General features: G+C 46.7%; 1 protein-coding gene across 3 annotated transcripts in view; it reads left to right on the top strand.

Moving 5' to 3' along the window:
• The window catches only part of LOC135897381 (Na(+)/dicarboxylate cotransporter 3-like), a 131,018-nt gene that overhangs the window by 87,681 nt on the left and 19,780 nt on the right, over positions 1–23,557 (top strand). For all 3 annotated transcript variants that reach the window (XM_065425991.2, XM_065425989.2, XM_070533970.1), the window contains exons 3-7: positions 2,642–2,791; positions 3,822–3,937; positions 12,416–12,561; positions 14,017–14,080; positions 14,903–15,040. In XM_065425991.2, coding sequence (XP_065282063.2) covers positions 2,642–2,791; positions 3,822–3,937; positions 12,416–12,561; positions 14,017–14,080; positions 14,903–15,040 — 614 coding nt within the window. The remainder of the gene's footprint in view (positions 1–2,641; positions 2,792–3,821; positions 3,938–12,415; positions 12,562–14,016; positions 14,081–14,902; positions 15,041–23,557) is intronic.

Genomic DNA, 23,557 nt, shown 5'->3' with positions numbered 1-23,557 from the left:
GATAGTCTTGTTCTCTGAAAACTTGCGGTTTTTAACAAGTCTTAGTACAATATTGACTACCTCAATCGAAAATCACTACCAACAATCACTAGATTAAATCTTTTTCTTTAGAATGCAAAAACAAAGCCTCATCAAATTTGTTGTAGTGGTTCTCGAACCTCCTTTCCCATGCATTTAAATAGAAGCCCCCGTGCTAAAGCTTCCTCTTAACAAATAAATGAATCACACTCGTGCTTTACTTTCCCGATTCATTCTACCCGTGCGGCAGCGCGATTATGCGATGCGATAACGCAATAAGCAGTGCGAAGGACAAGCGATATGTTGGGAATCTCGTGGCCTGCATAATTGGGCAGAAGACTGCGTAGCCGCTACGTCACGGATTATTCGGCTTACGCCCCCCCCCCCTCCCCCGGGCGCCTTCGTTTCATGCGTGATAAGTCTCATCAGCCATGAATCACAAGGGGGGCTAATAAGTCTTGGCCTTGCGCAGCAAAAAAAATTTAGCTAACAAGCTGTCACTGTCACGCTGTTGTATACACATGCTCCCAGGAAGTGAATGCACTTGCAGCATCTGTCCTTCAGCTACTTAAGACCTTGCAAATAAAATCCTTCCTTGACTAGTGCAACAGTGCACTGATTTTCAGCATTAGTTACCTCCAGAACACTCGCAAATCGTTGTCAGTTTGGGCATTTTTCCAAATAGAGCGAAAAAATGGCTGTCAAAGCCATTTTGGACGAGTAAAGTGGATGGGACGTTGGGACATCAAAGCCTAAGGAGAGCAGTCCTGCAATATTTCACCTGCACTGTGTGGCGAGGCATTGCCATGCGACAGGCTGGAACCTTTGGACATCTTGCCTCGACGTTTATTTTTAGTTGTCTTGCCTCAGATTCGTTGATAAAGCACAGTAGCATTCTGCATTAATCGTTGAAGCCTGTTGGAAGACCAGTAGAAGCCCCCTTCTGATCCACAAGAACTGTTCCCATTGGCTTCTGCAGCGGCCTTTGCAAACGTGACTTCTTTGGCCTGGGAGAATCACTGTGCCTCTATTCTCTAGGCTGCTAGTTTTTCTAGGGATGACAACAGTAGGTCTATGTCTTATAACCAGTTACGAGTCTTCCGGTAAATCTGACTGAATTTTTCCAAAATGTTCCCAAACAGTCACTCTCTCCACGTTTCCTCTTTTGTTCAGTTGTCAAAAGTTTAGAGATCTACTTTGCTGCAGATTTCTGATTTACAGGTCACCGTGGATAATGGTACGAACTCTCTCACGTGATATTCTCAGATATGTAACAATACTTTTGTCCGGCATTCGGCTGTCCTTCATGTCATGAAGGGTTTTTGCATTTGCAGGCTAGGGTCATAAACAGGCGCTCCACTATGTTTGTCATTTTCAACCCAGTAACGGCCAGTTTTAAGCTTGACAACCCAGCATTCAACAATAGCGATGGCACTGTCGCCCAAAGTGTGCGACAAATTGGTCAACACGCTCTTTTATTTACAGCTACCTAGCTGAGTGTATGCTTGGTAACGCTGAATACTTAACAGCAGCCCTTCGTATATATCCCCTGTCTGAAGCAGTGATGATATACGTCGTCGCGAGTCAGCTTCTGAGAGCTAGCGAATGTTGCCTAGGTACCCAGTATTATGGGGGGACCGTGTTCTTGCGCTATGATTTTTTGATATTGGGAACAAGGTCATGATTTCGGCTCCCTGGTGTGGGGGTAGCTGTATTGTGAAGGAACAAGAACGCAAAAGTCGCCGTGCCATGCGGTTTAAGTTCACGTTCAAGACCCCACGTGGTCAAAAGTAATTCGGCAGAAAGCGTATCTCGCAGACAAGGCCGCTCTTAAGAGCCCACTAACCATGACAAAATGATACAGCCTGTAGGAATAGTCGGCCTATGTACATCAGTTAGAGTTCTCCGAGGTTCAGTACCAATAATGAATGGATATTATAATTCGCTGTGTTGTAGGAGCACAATCGCTCGGAACATTTCCAGAAATTTCTGTACCGTGAACATGGAACCGTTGTTCGAACATGGAGCACTTTGCTAATTGAATTCAAGTCATTCCACAAATGCGGTGCCAGAAATGCGAGCAAGTGATCTGAATCAGCAGTTGACAGCGAATTAGTCAAGTGGGTGGAGGATCATCCGATTCGGTGACGTAGGTGCGACGTGATTGCGACTGCCTGGTCTGAATTCTTACTTACGCTCCCATGTGAATCGCGTTTCACCAACAAATATACGTGCGCCCGTTTATTCCGTGTAGACAAACCAGCGCCGTTGTCTCTGGTTTTTGTTTCTCTGCAGTGTCATGACTTCACTGCAATGTTTCCCACAATAAGAATAGTACATTCATGGTTTTTTACACCATTAACAGGCTGTGATAAATTATGCCACCTTAGAACGCTATCGACACATAATAAGGAAGTCTGTACTCTATTGCGGCGTTGTCAGTAAGGCCGTATATCGTAATTTTACCGGCCGCATGCAGTAGCGCCGGCCCCGGTTTAGGGAAAGCTGCGCAGACTGTGCAAGCGACAGTACCTGGTCTCTAGTCTTGCCGTCTAAACTTGTGCCATGTCTCTTCAGCTGTTGTGTAACGATCATTAACATTAACCGTGGCCGTGCATTGCAGGCGTCATGGGTTGCCTTCGTGACGCTCTGGATGGGAATCTACTACGTCGTGGAGCCAGTGCCTCTATCGGTGACGTCACTACTACCGATAGTCCTACTACCGTTCCTGGGGATACTGTCAACCGAAGAAGTGGCTTCCTTTTATCTCAACGTGAGTGCATGCATGCCCCCGAACATATTCCACGGAGACCTTCACAGTTATATAATATATTATATAATAATAACATATGTAATATAATATATATTATATAATTCTTCATATTATATAATATATAGGACCATGGGCGCTCGTCCTGTGCTTTCACTCCGTCGTCACTTTATGTAACTTGGTCACAGAAAGCAATCCGATGAGGAATAATATCTCAGCGCGCTTTTGAAGAATGCATTGCCACAAGATGGCGCCACGAGCGCTGCTGATATCGTGTTACGTCATCAGTGATTCCTGTGTGGCTTGAGTGTTCACGGTATGCTTTAACTCTGGGTGAAATGAAATTAAAGACAAACTAATTTGACACCTTGAAGTCATGAACGCGGTTATAGCCAAGAGCCAACTCCAAAACACGTTGTTTATTTCAGCGACATTTTAGTGGTTATTCCTGATTATTAGAGCTCTTACTTCAAAAGCCCGACTTACCATTGCGTCGAAAAGCGACAGCGGGCGTCGAAATCAGTGTTGACGAAAAGTACTTCTGTGCTTTGGACACCGCGTTAAGGACTCATTCATAAGATTGGTTCGTCAGATACGATTCGGCCAGTTTATCCAATTGCTTGGAACCGATGGTTGCACCCGCCAATCACGGCCCGTTAGGATAATACGTGCGACCCTTGCATGCCCTGCACGGAAGAGGCAGCTGTGCCATCGTTAGCCAAACCAGCGATGCTTAAGGCGAAGCTGAGCATCCAGGATCTGTACCACGTTTTGTAACAATCTAAAACCGAAGTTGAAAGCTAAAGCTCGCTACTCAAAGTGCAGTTACATCAACAAAGGCGCCCCTCCCAAGTGGTTTGGTCCACCATGTCACAATGTGGTCAGCTCAGTCTACAGCAGAGTCTCGAGCGCCCCAGAAGTTCCTCGTACTTTCCACCAATCCCCTATTAAAATGAAGGTTCAATAGCGCGCAATGTCCTTTCGCTGCGGCCACTGTCTGTTCCTGATCTCTTTCGTAACCCGCCGCGTACAGAACACCGGGCTGCTGTTCATGGCTTCGCTGATGATCTCCACAGCCATCGAGTCTAGCGACCTGCACGAGCGGCTCGCCTTCAAGTGCCTCCTCACCGTCGGCACCAGCGAGGGAAGGTCGGTGAGAAGTGCACCTCTCAAGTGTTGCATGCCAATGCTTAGAGGAATACTGCATACCATAGCTAAATGATTGGAAAAAAAGAAAACAAAAACTAGTAAAATAACCTTTAAAACATTTAAAAAAATTATTTTAGTAGAAAAGGCTGTCTATTACTGGAGAAAGGCAAGGACGTATATTCCGACTCTTGAGTATATTGCCGAAACGCTGGAAGAGGGGAGCCGCTGCTTCAATGGCAGGTCTCCAAATAAAAAAAAATGTATCCCCTGTATCTACCATTTCGCTGCGGGAGCCGCTGTCGAAACTTGCAACGTTGAGTTTCTGACTCCTTTAGACTGGGATGCAGTCCCCGTTTACCGACAAACTATTAACTATAGGTCCGAGTGGACGCGTCAAGGTCCGTGACGTCATGACGAGTCAGTACCGCGGAGCTTAACAGTGGTGTCGCCACCTGGCTTTTGTCTTTGTGTGTTTTTTGGTTTACCAAGTCTCTTGTAACGATAAGAGCGCCCGTTGCTCTATTTCCGAAGCGTAATTTGCTAAAGCGTTGGTACTGAATGTTCTCCTTTATAGTGTTTCTGAAAGTAAACCTCCGACAGCATTACCTACTGATGTTGTCCGATGGATCTGTAGTACGACTACGGCGGCATGAGAGAAAGGAACATCAAGCGGCTGTGACTGGTTTAGCTTTCGTCAAGGCAACCTTGTTATCCTTGGCGTGTTTGTCCTTTTGCGTGGACAGCGCAGTGACTTATCGAGCATTGCTGCAGAGGAATGGCAACCTACGTGAGTGTTGCCATGTGATGTTGTCATACCGACGGCAGTTAAACTTGGCAATGCTACTCTGACAAAGGTGCCATGAGAAGTACAGGTCTATTCCCGTTATTGGGCAGTTCTTTCCGCTCTTATCGCCTCTCAGAGACCTCCAGCTTTCCGTTTTACTCTGAGAAAATGCCTGCAGAGTAAGGAGGGTCACCTTATAGAATAACTATTTGGTCCCAGCGGCAGGTCGCGGCGTTTTTGACGGTAATACCAACATGAAATATCGTATGTATAGAAGCGTTTACTAACCAGGCTACTGGAACTATGCAAGGTTTGCTAAAATTTCTTGTGCGGGGATTAGTTTTTTATTACAGCGAAGCTGTTTAAGCGGGCCCTGTGCCGTCGTTGTCACAGTTCGCTAAAACTGTCATCATCAACTTTGGCTCTAGCGTCGTAGCCTTTTTCCACAGCTGGCTCGTTGGAACCCCTCGGTGCTACCGCGCGAACGCGCTCGTGCCACTGCTCTCGCGTTCCTCGTCGCCTTCCTTCACAGCTGGCTCCGTTGCCGCTCGTCATTCCAGCGTAGAACTTCTCCGTCGTCGTAATGCCGCGTTTAGGGGCGTATGAGCCATTGATTGTCTTACGTGACGGACATGTGTAATTTTGAAGCAATTTAATTTTGAAAAATCGCAAGTGGCAGTGGCGGGCGGATGCCACTAACCGCGCCGCCGGGCAAACTCGAGACGTCGAACGGAAGCGACAACGGCAGACTGCGGGCATACCGTCACTGACGTCGTTCTCTCCGTCGCAGCCGAACGTGTGTAACCTCATTAAGAAATTCAAAGACGTAACCAGTAATTGAGAAAGACTGTAATGAACCGTCCGGATTTGCCCAGTTCTAAACACTGCTGCCGCACATTTCAACTTCGCTGGTTAACTGTCTGTACGGAGTGCACGGACTTGCCACTTGGTTTTTCTGTGGGCTGTTTACGCCTTATTTCTGATGTGATGTCATGCGCTTTATCACGCGCATGCTGTCGAGGACTGCTTGCGCAAAAAAAGAAGAAAAAATTACCGACGATTACGTTACTTCCTAATGCGAAATTTGAGCGCAGCAAATAAGCTGTTTCACCTTTTCGATAGATTGAGGCAAAGAAATCGAGCAACACATGTATGCGCTATCACAGAATTTTTTTTTATTTTTCACACGTATTCCTTTAACAAAGACTCCACTAACAGTTGCATGCATGAAGAACACAATCTGAATTGACACAAGTCCGAGTTGGGAAACGCACACCGGAGATTCTCACGGCACGTATCCGGAAGCGGTTTCACGTCATTTTGGAACCAGAGCCGATCACACACTGAACACAAACTTCCAAACGGATTGTCTGTAAACTGTCGACGGAAAGCATTTGTTGCACCCTGACTGTTCGCGAGCCTTTGTTTGCGTTTGGCCTCGGCCTCGGCCGCGCCAACGGTAGAGTCTTCTCGGCGGCGGCGATGAGCTTCTGCTTCAGCCTCGCTTACTGCTGGTTGCTCTCGACGGCGGCGATGAGCCTCCGCTTCGGCGGCGCGAACGGCAGGGTCTTCTCGGCGGCGGCGCTTAGCCTCTGCTTCGGCGACGCGTACTCCTGGATCATCTCGACGGCGGCGACGGTAAGCTTCTGCTTCGGCGGCACGCACCTCTGGATTCTGACGGCGACGGCGCTGGGCCTCTGCTCTGGCAGCTCGTTTAGCAGCAGCAGCAGCAGACGGAGGACTTCCATCGGTCGTCTCGCTCATGGCTCAGAAAGAACTGGCAGATAATTTCGCAGTGGCGAACGGCAGCGGCAATTTCGGCTCGGGTGGTGCACATATACAGATCCGCCGCCACCGATCTGGCTCTCTGATTGCCACCGCACAGGGCGAACGGCAGCGGCAATTTCGGCTCGGGCGGTGCACATATACAGATCCGCCGCCACCGATCTGGCTCTCTGATTGCCACCGCACAGGGGTTGCATTGGAGGAGGAGCGAAGAAAGGAATTAAGTTCGAGCCGGCGCTTTGACAACCGGAGACTCGCAGGAAGAGGGGGGCGGCGTGTACACCCAGCGGCAAACGATGGGGGCAGAAGCGCGCGCAGCAAGCGGACAACACGATAAAGGGAGGAGGGAAGAGATAGAAGCGACTGACTGATGCCGCTGACGCCGATAGTGAGTCAACCCCAGCTGCGGAGTTGGTTTCAGGGACAACGCCGCCGATGCCGACACAAACAATATGATACCCTCGCTTCCGCAGCGCTAAGAACCAGGTCTAGCCGTGGGAAGGTGGTCACGTATTCGTCGACGTGCCGGGGCCTACGTGAAATAACCGGCGCGTCGGCAACTGAAGAGCACCATATCCGCCACACAAGAACAGGGGGGGGGGGGGGGGGACCCTTTCCTCCTCTTTCTGCATGGCGGCGACGGTGTTCTATGCAGCCACGTTATCTTGACTCTCTAGCGGCGTCAGCGGCATCCAGCGGTATCAGTCGGTCGCTGCTAGCGCTGGGGGGATGAAAGGGGGGCGGAGCTGGTTACGAGGCCGACGACAACGCCGACGACGACGCGAAACCCAGGAACGGACGCCAAAGAGCTGCGCTCTAAAAGAAAACTAAGACATGCGCAGATTTGTAATCTGGTTGCGTTGTTGGGCTCCTGCGGAAGGCGGTTCCGACGCGTAGCACCCGCGACGCCTTACTTACGGTGCTAACGATCGCCTAAAGTATAAAAATAACCGACAAACAATAAGAACGCGCAATCGTCGACGATCAGGTAATTTCAGTCTCACATGCAGCCTGCGTTTAAGCGGAAGCATGCTCATCGATTTTTAAGGCTCGTCGTCCATAAGCATTACGGATGCGTGCTTGTTTTCTCGATAGAGGCGCCTTCGAGAATGCTAACGCAGGTCCGCATAAAGCCGCTGTGTTCTTTCTTCCTTTTCTTCAATTCACATTCTTTAATGACCCGTCTCGGCAGCCCAGGGGCAATGGCGTCGCGCTGCTGAGCTCGAGGTTGCGGTTCCGATCCCGGCCGCGGCGTCCTCATTCTGATGGGGGAGCGGGAAATGTAAAAACCCTTGTGTACCGTGCATTAGGTGCTGCTTAAAAACCCTCAGACGGTGAGAATTAACGCGAAGTCCTCCACTGTGACGTGCCTGGCGATCCAATTGTGGTATTGGCTCGTAAAAGACAAGAATTTGCAGCTCCTGAAAATTTTTCTTTCTTTTCTTTTTTTACACAGCAAACTCGTTACTACAAGCGCGCTATAGCAAGCTGCTTGTTCGAATATCTTTTAGTGAACTGCCGGCGAAACGTAATAACGAGAGCGCCGTTCTGGTGCTTACGTTTGAAGAATCGTCAGTGGAACAGTAGGATGGCAGCTTTCTCCGTGGCCTTCCCATGTTGCATTTTATTGCCCATTTTTCGAAATTGGGACATCTTTCTGAGTAGGCGCTTTTCCTCCAAAGACTTTTGACTTCAGTGATGTTCCAACTATAAATCCATTCGATGTGCTTCGTGCGAAAAGAAAGAAAGGAACAAAGTCAGCGTCGACCAAATGTCGACGCTGTAGAAGCCAATGTCGACGCACATGGTTCAAATGATTCTATAATTAAATGTCCATCGTATCCTTCGATTCTGTCCCTTTCTGTTTCATTTTTATGTTCAGTTTTCAATAATTTCATGCCTTATTCGTATCGTAGTTCACGCACAATGGCGTCGACCTTGTCTTCTTTAGCGTAGACACGGCTGACCTTTTTATTTTTTTTAACCACTTCGTTACCGCAGATAGCGCACTCTATTGTCAATGCGGCTCATTCTCAATTGTGTTGGCGCTAATTTCGCCAGCACCGCTAAATTTACTTATTCTGCGACTAGTTCTCGCATATTGCGGGCACAGGTGTGACGCCGCCTTCCAGACACCAATGCCTAGCGCGAGCCCTGCATATTCAAAGTAAATTTGCTCCATTTCCCCCCACGGTGGCTTTTTGTCAGCATGGCGGTGTCTACGGTGGTGCACCCTTTACAGGGTCATAAGGCAATGTGTAATTTTCGACTATATTGGCTCTAATTGCGCCCGTACCGTTAATTTTACATACTCTGTGACTAATTGTCGGATTTCGTCTCGTTGATACCTGTATTTTAATGTCATTTGCGACTCGCTACGACGCTCCGGAGGCTCGAAAGAACCGCCTTTTTTTTCTGGAAGTGGTTACAAGATACCCAAGACCCAGATGCGTCAAACCCGTGCGAAGTCAGCTAAGACGTTGTCTTAAAAAATGCATCTGCGACGTTCTGTTACATAAAAGCTGGCTTTACGACTACCGACGATCTTGTGCGGAACATCTCCTGCCGCAGTCGCTTAGGCGTCTTCCGAAACAATTGGTTTCTACCTTCCTCGTACGCAAGCGATTAAGTGCTTCAGTTTTGGTCACTTGTAGAAGGGACCCTCATCCTGTCTAGCGGTGTAAATAAAATAGGTTTCTAGAATACTGAAAGAGAGACTATTGCTGTTTTCATTTCGGCCAGCTTTAGAACGCAAGCCATACAAGTTCTATGACTCATCGGTGGGCCTGATTTCTGAACGCGTACCAAAAGTGCTAAATAAACTGTTACCGTTAGCAGAGCTTTAACAGGCCAGAACATATGGAAAACGAAAGAGTGGTGGCTATGTCACCTTGATGTACCCGCACTAGCGTTCCTTGACGTTAAACATTTGACAGTGCCACATTTGGTCTAGCAAGCTGCTCACCGATAAAGACAGATTATACTGCATTATAGAGATGGAGCGAAAAAAACGGAAAGGGAAGGAGGCTACCAAGTTGCATCTGTCTTGATACCCTACACTGGAAATAAAAAGGAAAGACATCGCTTTAATTTGTGAAGCTCGAGACTCAGCCTGGGAAGTTATTATAAACGTTTTGACGCTGCAACGGCTCGCTTACGAAAAGCCACTTTGAAGTCTGTGACATCATACAGGCGTGGCAGTGTTGAGACTCCGGCGCAGAACTAAAAGAAAAGAATAAAAAAACAGTATACTTTGCTTTAAAGTTTAGCGTTTTCAGCAGTCGGCATCTTACCGTCAAAGGAATAAAAAATAGATTTCCCAAATAATATTTTACCAGTGTGAATTGAGTTACTCTTCCGACGACTGGGTGTCCCAGTTTAAACTCGATTGGTCAAGGCGCATCTCGTGCACAGTTATACGCTATCGCATCCCCCCGTTATTCCCCGTTTAGTCTGCCGGCAGCCTCGCACAGCGAGGCTTAGACGCAGGGTCAATATTGCTTATTGGAGAGTGCGCCGGCCCGTGGCGCCGTAGTGGCAGTGCGGCGCCTGTCTGCGAGCCCGTGTGGCGGTCCATCTGAGATATTGCACTGCCACGGCACAACGCACCCGCGCGCCCGGCGCACCGACTTCTTGCATCGTGGCCATCGCCCATATTTCGGCCGCCTTAGTATGCCACGCGTCAGCGCGCTTCGTTTTCCTTCATGCAGCCAATGGCGTCCGCAGTGGCATTTACTTGTTTATTGGATCTTGTAGCGATGCCTCCGTCGACTCGCCGGCAGCTCTGCTCCTCTATCTTTTTTTGTTATCTTCAATTTATTTGGCTCGGAGCGCTACGTCTTTCCTCGTTCTTAGAAAGAGAAAAAACACTGGGAAATGTTTTTTTTTTTTTGGCCACGTGGCGCTGTGGACTTTTCTTTCGAAGCGTAAGAAGATAGATGCAGAGCTTACTGCAATCTCCTGATGGCTCACTTTATTTCTTTACGTTGATATATCACGCTCCCCCCTCACCCTGATCTTTCTTTTGTCTGTAAACTTGGTATGTTTCAGTTTTATTGGTGTTAGTGTGAATTCTGTATGGATAAATATGTTTCGTTGGTTTGTTACATGTCTGTTAGAATAGTTGGTACTAATGTGGCCTATTTTCCCGCTTCTCTGCTGCTATTAACCAGCAGCAGCAAAGACAACGGCACAACTGAGACTCAAGATTCGCTGACGTCAGAGCTCTTGACAAGTTGGCCGCAATATGAATTGGAATGCGGGATTTTCAAGCAACAAATACTCGCTGTCTGTAGGCTTGAACGGGTCATGCTAATATGCTACACGTGGGTTTCTTATTAAACATTTAATTTCATCAAGAACACTTAGGCGAAAAGTTATGATGCCGAAATATGGGCTGCCTGGAAGGAAGTCTAATCAGTCAGCACAGAATGTACTCATTGAAGACTCAGTATTCTTAACTCTTTGCTGCTGGTAATATTTACGAACGGGTAGTGAATACCACTATATATATTTAAAGCGGCAGGACGATGTGTTCAGCATAGCCAATTGTGTACACAGGTTCCGTAAATTATGCTTTGTGGAATATACTGCTAGAAACGCAGACAGGTCCTACGCGAAGCTTTTTATTTCTTTATTCGAGGTTTTCCTTCATTATATATACAAAATGAACAAAAGATATAATAAGCCTGTAGTGGTGGCGGCTGCTTATTTTCCCACACTAATCATCACAATAGTGAAAATTCTGTAGAGTAAAAGGAAACGCCACTGTTTCAGACATTCTAGAGTGCAGATTGCTAAGGAGAGTTAACCAGCTAACCATATAGCCTTCACGCTAGAACACGTGAAGACTACAGGCGAGGAGAAAGTGCATCGCACGCTATGCTTATTCCAGACTTTCACCCGTGCACTGAGTTGCCAACAGGTATACGATTTGGCGATGTGGTCCGAGACGAACGGGTGCACGCATTGGGAAAATAAGTAGGCGACATAATGCGCAGTAGGGAAATACAACACAACTTCTTCATCACTTGATCACACACGGCGCACGATTGCTTCAGCAGCTTACTCGTCCCGTATCGGAAGCATTGTGGCGTGCGAATAAAAATGTGCTGCTTTAGAGGCAGAGTTAAGGAAACAACAACCACCGTACGGACAGGTGGTTTCGACTTGTGGAGTATTAGCGCCAATACTTCCGAGTAGCTGAACACATCGTCCTGCGAATAAAGTCATACAGAGATGCCAAGACACCGTATTCAAAGAGTCACACCGAAGCTGAATATTGCAAAGCACACAGTGTCCCTTTCCTTTCTTGGTCCGGCGACGGTTTTTTGCCGCTTTATCAATGCTGTCAGGTTTATGGCTCTGTGCAAGGTGCGCCTACCGTGTCGAAAATTTCTTGAATGTTATCGCCCATTAGAAAACGAGATTGCCTTGCCTAATCTGATTGCGTGCGCGACTAGAGCATCGTCGTAAATTATTGATTGTAAGCGAACACCAGCGATTACTCTTGAACGCATACGTACAGATACATGGTGGAGTGAGCTTGGAATCGGCGACCGATGAACCTGCGCATCTCCACTGTTGTGATTCGTGCACTGGCTGCTCTTATGGGGCAAGTGTTCGTTTAATAAAGAGTTAGCTCACAGTCGTGGCTGTACTTGGTTCTTATCACCACCACAACAGGACACACGATTAAGAAGCACGTAGACGGGTAGAGTCGATCGGTCGACGTGCATAATCCTATGTAAGTACTTGGGAAGTTCGCGCGCGTTACATATATGTGCCACTTCTCATTTTGTGAATTTATCCCTTCTTATCCTCACTTTTCCGCAGTTTTATGTTTGTTTGTTTTTTGACAAGTCCTCGAGGAGATGAGCTTCTTTTCTTGTTCTTCTTTTGCGCAACAGGATCCTGCTGGGACTCATGTCGATCACGGTGTTCATGTCCATGTGGATGCCCAACACGGCCGTGGCCACCATCATGGGGCCCTTGGCCATCGCCCTCGCAGCCAAAGTGGTCGTGCCATCCTACCACCAGGTGCCAACGAACGAGTGTAAGTCCCGCTACAACTGCATTGCACGTATGTGTGTGTGTGTGTGTGTGTGTGTGTGTGTGTGTGTGTGTGTGTGTGTGTGTGTGTGTGTGTGTGTGTGTGTGTGTGTGTGTGTGTGTGTGTGTGTGTGTGTCTGTGTGTCTGCTATATTTTTCCTCAAGTTCTTTGCGCATCTACGCTCGCAGACGCTTTCGTGTGTGTCTATGTTTGTCTTTGCCATGTATCCACGACAGAACGTGCGGTGCTTGAAGTGCGTGGGAGCGCTTGTTCCACACCGCAGGTTCGTGATCCAAGTTCTCACGTTATTCATTGAAGGGGGCAGTATGTGTATCCCAGATCAGAGCCTACGAGGGTTAAAAGTGCGCGAGAAAGACGTAGACGAGAAAGGGAGAAACGACAACGTTAAGATAGAACCACACCGACTCGGCTCTCAGTTTTGACGACCTGTGAGGGTCAATATATTGTTGGCGACTTCAGCGTGAGTGTGCATCACGTGGGCGTCTTCAGCGTGTGCCTAAATGTCAGGACGTGGGCGTTCTCTCCCTGTACGCACCGGGGCCGTCACTGCCGGTACTCGAGCCCGCAATTTCGTGTGTGCAGCGAAGCTCCTTCAGGCGCTGAGCCACGATGGTGAGTCCCGCTAACGGGCTGCCCGCACCGAACGTGAGGTGTGGGGGACGAGTTAAACACACTTGTACGCCGATGGAAGGAGGAGGAGCCTAGCGCTCTGCGTCCATCTTATGTTTGTGGCCGCGTGTTTTTACCACGATCTGCTGAGTCGTTAGGTAAAATCAAGGTAACAAGCCCAGGTATTTTAGTTTTCTTAGGGTTCACGTTAAACGCTTCTTCCCCCAAAAATTGTAGACGCGCTGTTAACAAGCTTTGGCCCGGGGGTAACTCCGACGCGGCCCATTAAAATGCGTATAAAACGCGGAAATGCTTTGACCAGCCAGCCCGTAAAATCATTTGAGTGAATGTGTGTGTGTGTGTGTGTGTGTGTTTTCTTTTATTTGAGAGGGAAAGTTCAATTCTATTTTCTGTAGAAAGCAGAATTTTAAATTAGTATTTGAAAGCCTTCGCCTAAATTGCCAAAAATCGGTAGGTTTAAAAAAAAGCAGCAAGTTCACAAATCCGTAACTCTGCTGCCAAAACAGATGTCGCAGGGATGTATATTGGATCCGTATAGATCGTATAAAGCATACAGACTTGATCAATCAAGTAAAAAGAAATGAAAATAAATGCTTGGGCATTGCGTGGCAAAACTGCGGTTTGATTATTGGGCGCGCCGTAGTTGGACCCTCCGGATTGGTTTCGACCACCTGGGGTTCTTTAACGTGCACCCAATGCACGGTACGCGGTAGTTTATTGCACTAACGCTACTAACGTGTATTTTGTTGTTCTCCTTTTCATTGTTATCGCCAGCCGTTTTTGATGGTCTTGTTACTGACCCTGCAGGCTTCAAGCAAAATGGCGACGCAGGTGGTGATCATTTTGAAGTTGGGATCGGTGCAGATCCAAGGTGGGTAACTCTGCAGTAACACAATTGGTTCAACTAATCACAATAAATAAACCAGTCCGCAGAAACATTCCGTCCAATATCATCCTGTTCTTGTTTGTTTCTTCTTTTTTTTTATCCTAGCACCATAAACAAAGACGATGCTAAGGAACATTAAAAAAAGTTGCCAATTTAGCTTGGCAGAAAAGTTTTCGAAATAGTTCTCACGTGCAAGTAATCGTAAAGAATTGCATGTTTGTTTCGCTAAACTTATTCCTTAACAGCCGAAGGTTTGGTATCGCAATGTTGTCGAGCACTGCAAGCAAGCTATAATTATGCGCTTATTTGCTGTGCGGCTGGAATAACATATTTTAGTGCCTCGGTGCTGAACCCATTTGGCCGCAATTCTGCTTCCCTATTCCATCTTACTATATCCCTATGGTTGGGCGTCAATGCCTTTGTTGCACAGTTAACAAGCTTTCCTATTCCATAATTCTACAACATTGAAACTGTATTGGCAACATGGAAGGCTGAGAAAATTGATAAAGCTTTATGATTAAGTACCAGTGCTTGAGGGCGCTGAGAACAGCGAAAGCAAAAATGAATGCGCCCAACACGCGTGCTGACTGCATAGCAGTTGTTAGCGCTCGTTTTGTGTACAGGTGAGCCTTTACTCTCTTTTCTCCACGTCCATTAGCACTGGTATCTAGACGGGTTCACATTTGCAGTTTCTTGTATTGTGTTTCGTTGTTCTCGTTTTTCTTGTCATTGCATTTATCTTCCTTCAATTCTACTCGACGTAGGACGATCTGTGCCACTTCTTTCTTTTTTTCTTGGTTTCATCAGCGGAGCCTTAATAAAGAAGAACCACGATCTCCTCAAGAAGATCCTGCTGCTTTCAATTGCATACTCGTCAAACATCGGTGGCACGGGATCCATAATAGGCTCGTCGACGAACATACTGTTCAAGGGCATTATCGACGAGTAAGTAAACAATTCGCATGTGTCTATTGATTGCCACGAACACAGATGGACGACGTATGGTAGATGAGCAATATGTTATCTCCGACATCACAGACTTGAGCAGTGCCGCTGTTTTTTATCCGCCATGTGACGCAGGCTGTAGCAAAAGAAATGAGGTCATCGATCTCTCGGTTGCTTTCGAGATGCAAAAAGCAATAGTGAAAAAAAAAGTGTAATGGTCAAGGGTGAAGCCTGCTCCTCGGGTACCGCGCCGGTAGACTGCTTAATGTTGTGGAGAGTTTGTGTACGTTGGCGCGTCGCTCTGCTGCTACCCCTTACAGTACGACAAGCAAGTAATATTCTCACAACCTAGACTGGTAAATTCCGTCCGCCTACCCTTACTGTGCCTTACTTTAAGCCTTACTTTGAGCCTTACTTTGAGCCTTACTTTGAGCCTTACTTTGAAGGCACGCTTTGTGGGCCAGAATACAAGTAACAACAAAAGTCGGGTCGCGATGCCGTGTTGTAGTTCCGGCAACAGCTCCTTGTGGCGTCGCAGAGGGCAGGGAGGATCGTATTCCTGTAAACACTTTGGCTCAGACGCGGCGCGATGTGTCGCAGAGGCATGGCGTAACGTCACTTCATATATTAACCGGTCGCCGCGCCGCCCGGCTTCGGTCGTACTCGGAGGGTTGTTAAAGTGGCTCGTTCTCGAGAAAGTAATATAATATTATTGGATCCATTCAATGCTGGCGAGTTTCACAGGACGTATTCTTGTCTTGTCATTAGGTTTTCTGGTCCGTATTAAAGAGGCTTTGAAACACTTGTTGAACATAGTAAAACAAAACAAAAAAAAACATTGCCTATTTGTTAATGAGGCGCTTGTGAACATGTGAGCCAAATGTTATTCAGGGTGTCTACCAACCGGGAAAACCGGGACAACCGGGAATTCTAAGGGATGTTGAATAGTCTGGAAATACTTAGTGACAACTCGGGGAATTTGTGCTTCTATCAGGGAAAATTAGCTGTGCTTTTATTGAAAAGGAACGAAAGTTGCGGTAATGCTGGCTCGAGTAACAAACAGGAGTCGTAACGAATCTATTTTGACGCCCTGTCATCGGCTGAACGAGTTGCCAGTGTACATTCAACGAACGGCTTTCCGGACGCCTGATAATTCGGACAGCTTCGCGGTACCCCATAAAGTCAATGTATAAGAACGTGTAAAATTTTGGACGCAAGAACCCTTCACCGTCCTATTTTCCGGACTTCTTGCCGTGACCGCATCTCCGAAATGGCATTAATCAAACAAAGCCCCCACCGCGACCATTTTGATTACCCCGCCGCCTCGAATGGCACTCTCTTACGCAGAGCCGCTTGCAGCCGTAGCCACCATCACCACCAGCTGCTTCGACGTTTGTTGTTAAGCTTCTAGCCGTTTGATGCCGCGTTTATCGTTGGAAGAATTCGCCACTGTCAGCAATGCGACTCCGCCTTTGTGGTCCTCGCTATTAGCTTAGAAGCTCGGAAAGCATGGCGCGTTGCATAACACAGTTTCCTGGAAGTTATCTTTCCCCTAACACAGTAATGTTACGAAGTGAAGCATGCTCAAAAGTATTGCGGTGGGGCATAACAAGAGTGGGAAGGGGCAATTATCACGGGATGCAGTATGTATTCCTTAATTATGCACGCGTACACTCACCATATCCTGTCACAGTACGAGCACCGATATGCCTAATAAGTGTACGGGCAGGCATTCAGAGCTTTTTCGGATGTGCTTCTGGTGATTTGAGCCTTCAAGGACAGTAAAAGACATCCATTCATATTGTCGAACTGCCCGATTTTTCGGATGTTTTCGCGACCTCTAGGGAGTACTAAAAATTCTACGTTGATTGTACAACTGACCAAGAGGATGGTTCATATGGTTCGTGAAGCGAACGTGCGTCGGAAGGAGGACGAGAACAGAAAGGACCTACGCATTGATGAATGAACGGGAAAGGAACCGTGCCGCAACTTCCTTAAGGAGCTTGATCTAAAGACAAAGGTAATTTGCTGACGCCGAGGTGCAGGTGTCCCTCATCCAACCCAAAATAAACTCTCGAGCAGTTAACCGCAACATTGAGGCGTTGTGCGCGGCCTGGGAGTGTGTCTGGACAGTTGAAGTTGACTCAACAGCTGTTTAGAGAGAATCTCAATCGTGACAAAGTTCGGGCCTCATACCACTGAGCTTGCTATCACATGATAAAAATAGCTCGTATTCGAAAATATTTGCTTCTGTATGCGTCTCCTTTTTATTCCTTTTTTAGAATGTCCGACTTGATTTGAAATTTTTTTCGAGGACATTTTATTTGCTGTGCATTTTACTAACCCCTACCTTCTATTCTCTTTTTGAATAACATAAACACTATTCCTTAGTATACAAATTGGATTAGGTTGTTTTCTTTAATTTTTTTATATGCTTATTAGAGAGTGACAGCATCGGACGATCTGGTTTCAGCCCGTCTTGACATAATACATAGTTCTGCATCACTCAAATAATCTTGCAAAGGCACTCAGGGAAAACCTGGAAAACTCAGGGAATTTAGAAATGTCAACTTGGCAGACACCCCGCATCTCCAACCAATCTACTTTGCCGGTAGCCATTTCATTTTTAGCTAGATCTGCTCTCGGTTACGGGAGAGCCAGCATTTTTATATATGCTCAGCATCGAATGAAACAAGTTTTAATCCTTAGAAACAAACACACCGAAGTATACAACTGCTAATGCGTTGTTTTACATAATTTTTATTTTTGTGGTTCTTTTCATGTTGTTTATTTTCAAGCCGTCGCGAAGAGCTTCACGTGCAAGCTCGCGCGAGCCAGCGCTGTTGGCGCGCAGCGACGCATGTATGGAACGCGCCTAGTGATAACTTTTCTCGACCGAACTTGTTGCGTAGCTTCCACATCGTTGACTGCTATGTATGCATGGAGGGAGGAAAAAAAGGGGGAGGGAGCATCCTGCAACGCGATTCAGGCCGAAATCTGGCGGGCCAGTGGTTGCACAACACGTGATCCCACGTCAGAGTGCGCGGTTGGTTTTAATTTTCCCGCTCTGCACGCAGAGTCACGGAAGGCAGCTGAACAAGCGTGCACCGAATAAAAAGTACTGGCATACCTACTGGGCAGGGGCGTAGCCAGGGGGGGGGCTTATGGGGCTTCAGCCCCCCCCGAAATTTTTTCGTGCTGTCCATGCACCGCCGACCAAAGCGACCCCCGACGCCGGAAATGACACTGGATTTTGTCTAGAGTGTCTTTTTGACGCTCGAAAAGGCATTTAACCGCGAAGATTGCGAACTCGGGCTGGATTTCGTGGCAACGCCCGTACACCAGCAGTCACATAACGCCAAGCAGTGCCATCCGAGCACAAAGTTTCAAGGGCGCTTTGATAGTGAGCTGGCTCGCCGCGGCATCTCACTGAGGCCACGGAATCTATGGAGCGCATGGATATCAATCGCGAAACTTTATGGGTATAAATCTCATAAGCTCTTGATGTGAAACGTGCATTGACATTTCCAAAGATGTCCTTTAAATTTTGAATTGGGGAACTTTGTGGGTTTAATGTTGTTATAAACATTTGACGCCAAAGGTCCATTGACTTTTCTAAAGTCTTACATCGGAACATACAACGAGACAAGCCAAACGACGAGTTGACAAAGCACGCAGCGAGGTCCAATGAGACGATGCGTTGGGGTGGTTCATTTGTGCCGTCATGTCACATAAAAAAATATCAACATTGTTTTTCACCTACGCCAGAACATCCATGTCAAGACACTAAAGCCAGCCAAAGTAACTACGTTCTTATTTATTTTTTCTACTTTGACTTTTATTCGCCGAGGACACATTAAGCCTCTTCAATTTTTTGTTGTTCTCGCTACCCTACCCGCGGGCTGCGAGAGCGAGCCAGAGCGCATATGTTTTTCTCGTATGGCCCCGACCACCGCGCGGTGCACTTCGGTGGGCGTTCGGTTTGCTCTGGCCGAGTGGATTTTCACCTGACAGAGTTTTGGAAGCTTTCTGGCTAGCAGACGAGAAAAAAAAAGAATGGTCGCTCGCCGCCATCACTGTGGGGACTCGAAGGATTGCACCGCGTTCCTTGAGCAGAACCTTTCCGGAAAGTCTTGTTTCGCCGGTGTAGGATATTGAGCAGTATGCGTATGGTTCTCAGTGGGCCAAGCGTCTCATGTTTTCTTCTGTATTAATTCCGTAGCCCCATTAGGTGCCCGATGTAGGCATTCGATTCTGGCCAACATACTTTCCTATGCGTTTTTTTTTTCATTTCGGTGCCTCCGCTCCACAGAAAAAAAAAATACATTGTTGCGGCGCAGCGAATTGTCGCATGGTGAAAGTTCGATTTTTATACTTCTTTTGCGGAAAGTAATGGGCGACGGGACGCTTCAGTTGCTGGATACGTTTATTATATTATTGCGAAATCAATTATATGGGCAATCCAGGCGCATTCCTGTCGTCGCCGTCGCCCTCATGTTTCGTATAAAGTCCATGGGTGATAAAATCGTGACCACGCGCTGCATGCTGTATGTGCGAGTGAAAGCGTATAGGCGGGGAGGTGGAATGGGTGAGCCTACGATGGTGGCTCAGTCTTGTGTGCGCAAAGGAGAAAAGCGGGGAGCAAGCGCGCCGCCTTCCGTCGCGCGCAATACATCGGGGGGAGTGGATGGAATGGGGGCGGAATCTAGGATTCTGTGAATGTATGATTGTGCAACATGTTTATTTGCCTTGTTTGACGCATTATATACAGTTACTTTTTCTTACATACATAGACTCATTGGAGACTTATACGTATACTTAAATATCTTGTTGCGAGGTTTTGTGTATACATGCAGTGAACTTTGTTTCCAGTGACACTTTTTTGTCCTTTATCAAGCCGTATTTTCGCATTTGTGTATCCCATTGTATCTTTGCATTTCTGATGTACGAGGGCGAGTCAAATGAAAGTGAGCCTACCCTAACCGCGCAATAATGCTTCGGTTCATTATCTGCGAGGCATGCGCGTAGGAGATCGGCATGTCTCATTTACAAAAGTGACACGCAGGTGTGAAGATAAATGTTCTTTAATGCTCTCATACACTGGGTTGAATATGGTTGCGTCACATAATGGACACTTCAAAAGTTGAACAGCTCGGTGTCGCGAAGTTTTTGACAGCTAAAGGTGTTTCCAAAACAGAAATTAATCGCCGTATGGCTGCCGTTTACGTTGAACACGGCATTTCATTGACCACTGTTAAGCGTTGGAGCAAACGGTTTAAAGGACGTCGTAAAGACATTCCAAGACCGGGCCAAAACCATAGTGCAATCACCCCCCACACAATTTCAAAGGTTCATGAGCTGATGAAACAAGATCGGAGGATAAGCATCGATGAACTGGCAGACGGTCTGAACATCAGTCACGGTTCGGTTCACGCCATAATTCGTGAGCTTCTCGGTTATCGGCTCTTTGGTGCGCAATGGATCCCCAAGATTTTGATCCATCGCGAGAAGACGGAGAAGTTTCGCGCTGCCTTGACTCATCTGATCGGGTATCACAATGAGGATGACGACTTTTTGTTTGCAATTGTGATCGGGGACGAATCTTCGTGCCACTACTACGAGCCTGAAACACGACGGCAAAGCTTACAGTGGAAACATTCGAATTTACCACGCCTAAAGAACGCAAAGGCCATCATTTCCACTGGAAAGGTGTTCTTGACTTTTTTTCGGTCGTCAGGGTCCATTACTGATAGAATTTGCTAAATCTTGAGATGCTATCAATTGTTTCCGATATTGTGAAACGCCAGAACGGCAGCGTGTCGCAATCAAGAACGAACAGCGTGGAAAATTGACGAATGGGGTCATCTTTTTCCACGACAATGCCTGTCCCCACGTCGCTTATTTGCTTAATACAAAACTGGCAAAGTTCAAGTGGGAAACGCTGCAGCATCCGCCATACAGCTCAGACCTGTCACCTTGCGACTTCTACATTTTGGGGCAACCGAAAAAACAGCTCAAGGGAACCAGATACAGACTTTTTGAAGCAGCAACCCAAGGAGTTTTATAAGACGGAAATCACGCGGCTCGTTAGTCAATGGGACAAATGGCTAAATTCTCATGAAGACTACTTTTAAATAATGTACCCCGTTGTTGGCTCACATTCATTTGACTTGCCCTCGTATATCTTGCAGAATTCCTGCTTTTTATACGTGCCCTCTGTTGCGACTCTAATTTCGGTGCAATTACTCACGATACACGACCGGTGACAGCTGCTCCTGCGTAATACATTAAAAGAAATTACAGCGTCATTGAGATTTTTCACTGGTCATTGCATATATACAAGAATGTAAGCAAGGTTCTTGAATGACAAAGTTTCATTAACATATTTTTCCTCAACTTGTTCAGTTCATTGCCTTTTAATTTTTCATATCAGCGGCATGCACTGCTTTCCTGTTTTCCAACTGATATAGTTCTAAAGTTCGTGTGATATTTTCTTTACTTAATAAATAGACAAAAATATGGAAGCATTGATATCAGTTATTTTGGGCAAAATTCTTGGCACATACGAGTATATTCTTTTATGAAAAAATACATATTTTATTGTTTTGTCTGTGCGTAGGGTTCAAGAATTCGTTTGCAGCATCTTTGGCAATGACAATGCAGTTATTATTTGTGGATTTGATCCCTTGACAAATTGTTTAACAAGCTTTAGCTCGGGCCCAATCCGATCCGGCCGATTCAAATACTTGTAAAACGCAGAAACGCTTTTCTTAGATAATCCTGCTAATCGCTTTTATTGAAATTGGTTGCATTCAAGAGAGAAAGTTAAATCCTAGTTCTGTTGGAAACAACTTCGATTTAGGGCCTGAATTTTGTTTAAAATATTTTAAAATAGAAGCAAAAATATTTTTGTTAAAAAAATAGAAGCACGACGTTTAGAAATTCATAGCTATGCATGAAGAACAGACATTGTGGTTCTGTAAACGGCATCTATTATAACAGTCAAAGCGGACAAGTTTCCTATGTCAATTTGTATCTTACGTGAATTGGTTACGTTGTGTACAAGGGTTCTGCACAAGTCGTATTTCTACAATACTAAATTTTTTTGAGATTGATGTGTACCACATCTATTTTGTCCGCTGTAGATGTACTATTAGGCGTACTTCACAGAATTGTGATATCATTTTTCATTGTTGAGTCACGGAGTGTATATTTATATTTCGTTTATACTTAGTTTCGTTTTCTGAAAATTTTTGATTTGGCCAATTTTTAATAAATACTTGACCACCTAAATGAAAAATTCGAAACCAGTAGTCACTAGAATTAAACTTTTTCTTTTAAATGCAACAAACCTCCTCAAAGTTGCAGGGAAAAACGAATTCCCCTTCTACATGTATTTAAATAGGAGCACCCGAGCTAAAGAACAAAATTTCTGGCTATGCAACTGGCCCCATATATATATATATATATATATATATATATATATATATATATATATATATATATATATATATATATATATATATATGGGGCCAGTGGCGTAGCCCCCCCCGAACAAAATTTCTGGCTACGCCACTGCTACTGGGAACCAAACGTCTCAGCAAATCTCGATTCTTGCTCCGCGATCTCGGCGTCAAGAAGTCACGTGCTGGGCCACCACTGTGGCTTCACGCAGCCTTCGCTTGCCAAGGCTGGCTGGGTGACACAATGCTCCCTCCTATATAATGGTGTATAGCAATGCATGCTTTCCCTGTGGCGCACCACTCGTCGCACCGTCGAGATCATTGTAGCGTGCACGACCGCGTTCGCGCACTTTCTTCGTTCGACGCCGTGGTGCACGTTCGACGCCGTGGTGCCCCCTATGCATGTTCGCGGCGTCCATACGGTTGTGCGTAATCCGCGTTCACTAAGGGCAGCGTCACTGTAACATTTAAAGCGAAAGCTTTCCTGGCCGCGAACTTGCGATTTCGCCGTGGCGGTGCGCTGAGGAGGCAAATGGCGCCACAACGCGCGCATCGCCGCGGATAGTTCTCACTCTGTCGCTCCCTAGTCATTACTGCGCATGCGCCACTAGTAGCACCGAGCCGCCGGTGTTCCGCCGCTACGCAGCGCCGCGCCTTTCCGCGCCCGCTGTTTGGTATGACGTCACACCGTGTTACTCGTCGTTGCGCTCGCCTTCGCGCGCTTCGCCAGCTGCGTCGCATGTCTGATAACATGTCGGAGGATTGAAAAAGAGAGCTCGCGTGCGCCGCAACCACAGTTGATGTGGCAGTATGGACGGCGACAGTTGTGATAAGCAGGAGTAGGCCTGGAATCGAGATCGGAACGAGATAAAGAGGAAACGAATCGCCCAGGAAACAGACGAACAGCGCACCGAACGACCGGCTAAACGCCGCAACATAGCTAAACAACCAGCCTAACCTGGACTTGCAATCAAGATTAACCAAGGCTAACCATGTTATGCCTTAGCTTTCGCTACGTATATCCTGGCATAGCCGAGCTAAGTCACTGCCAATT

Source organism: Dermacentor albipictus, chromosome 2, assembly GCF_038994185.2.
Source record: "Dermacentor albipictus isolate Rhodes 1998 colony chromosome 2, USDA_Dalb.pri_finalv2, whole genome shotgun sequence".
Classification (NCBI taxonomy): domain Eukaryota; kingdom Metazoa; phylum Arthropoda; class Arachnida; order Ixodida; family Ixodidae; genus Dermacentor; species Dermacentor albipictus.
This window is presented reverse-complemented; position numbering and strand designations above follow the sequence as displayed.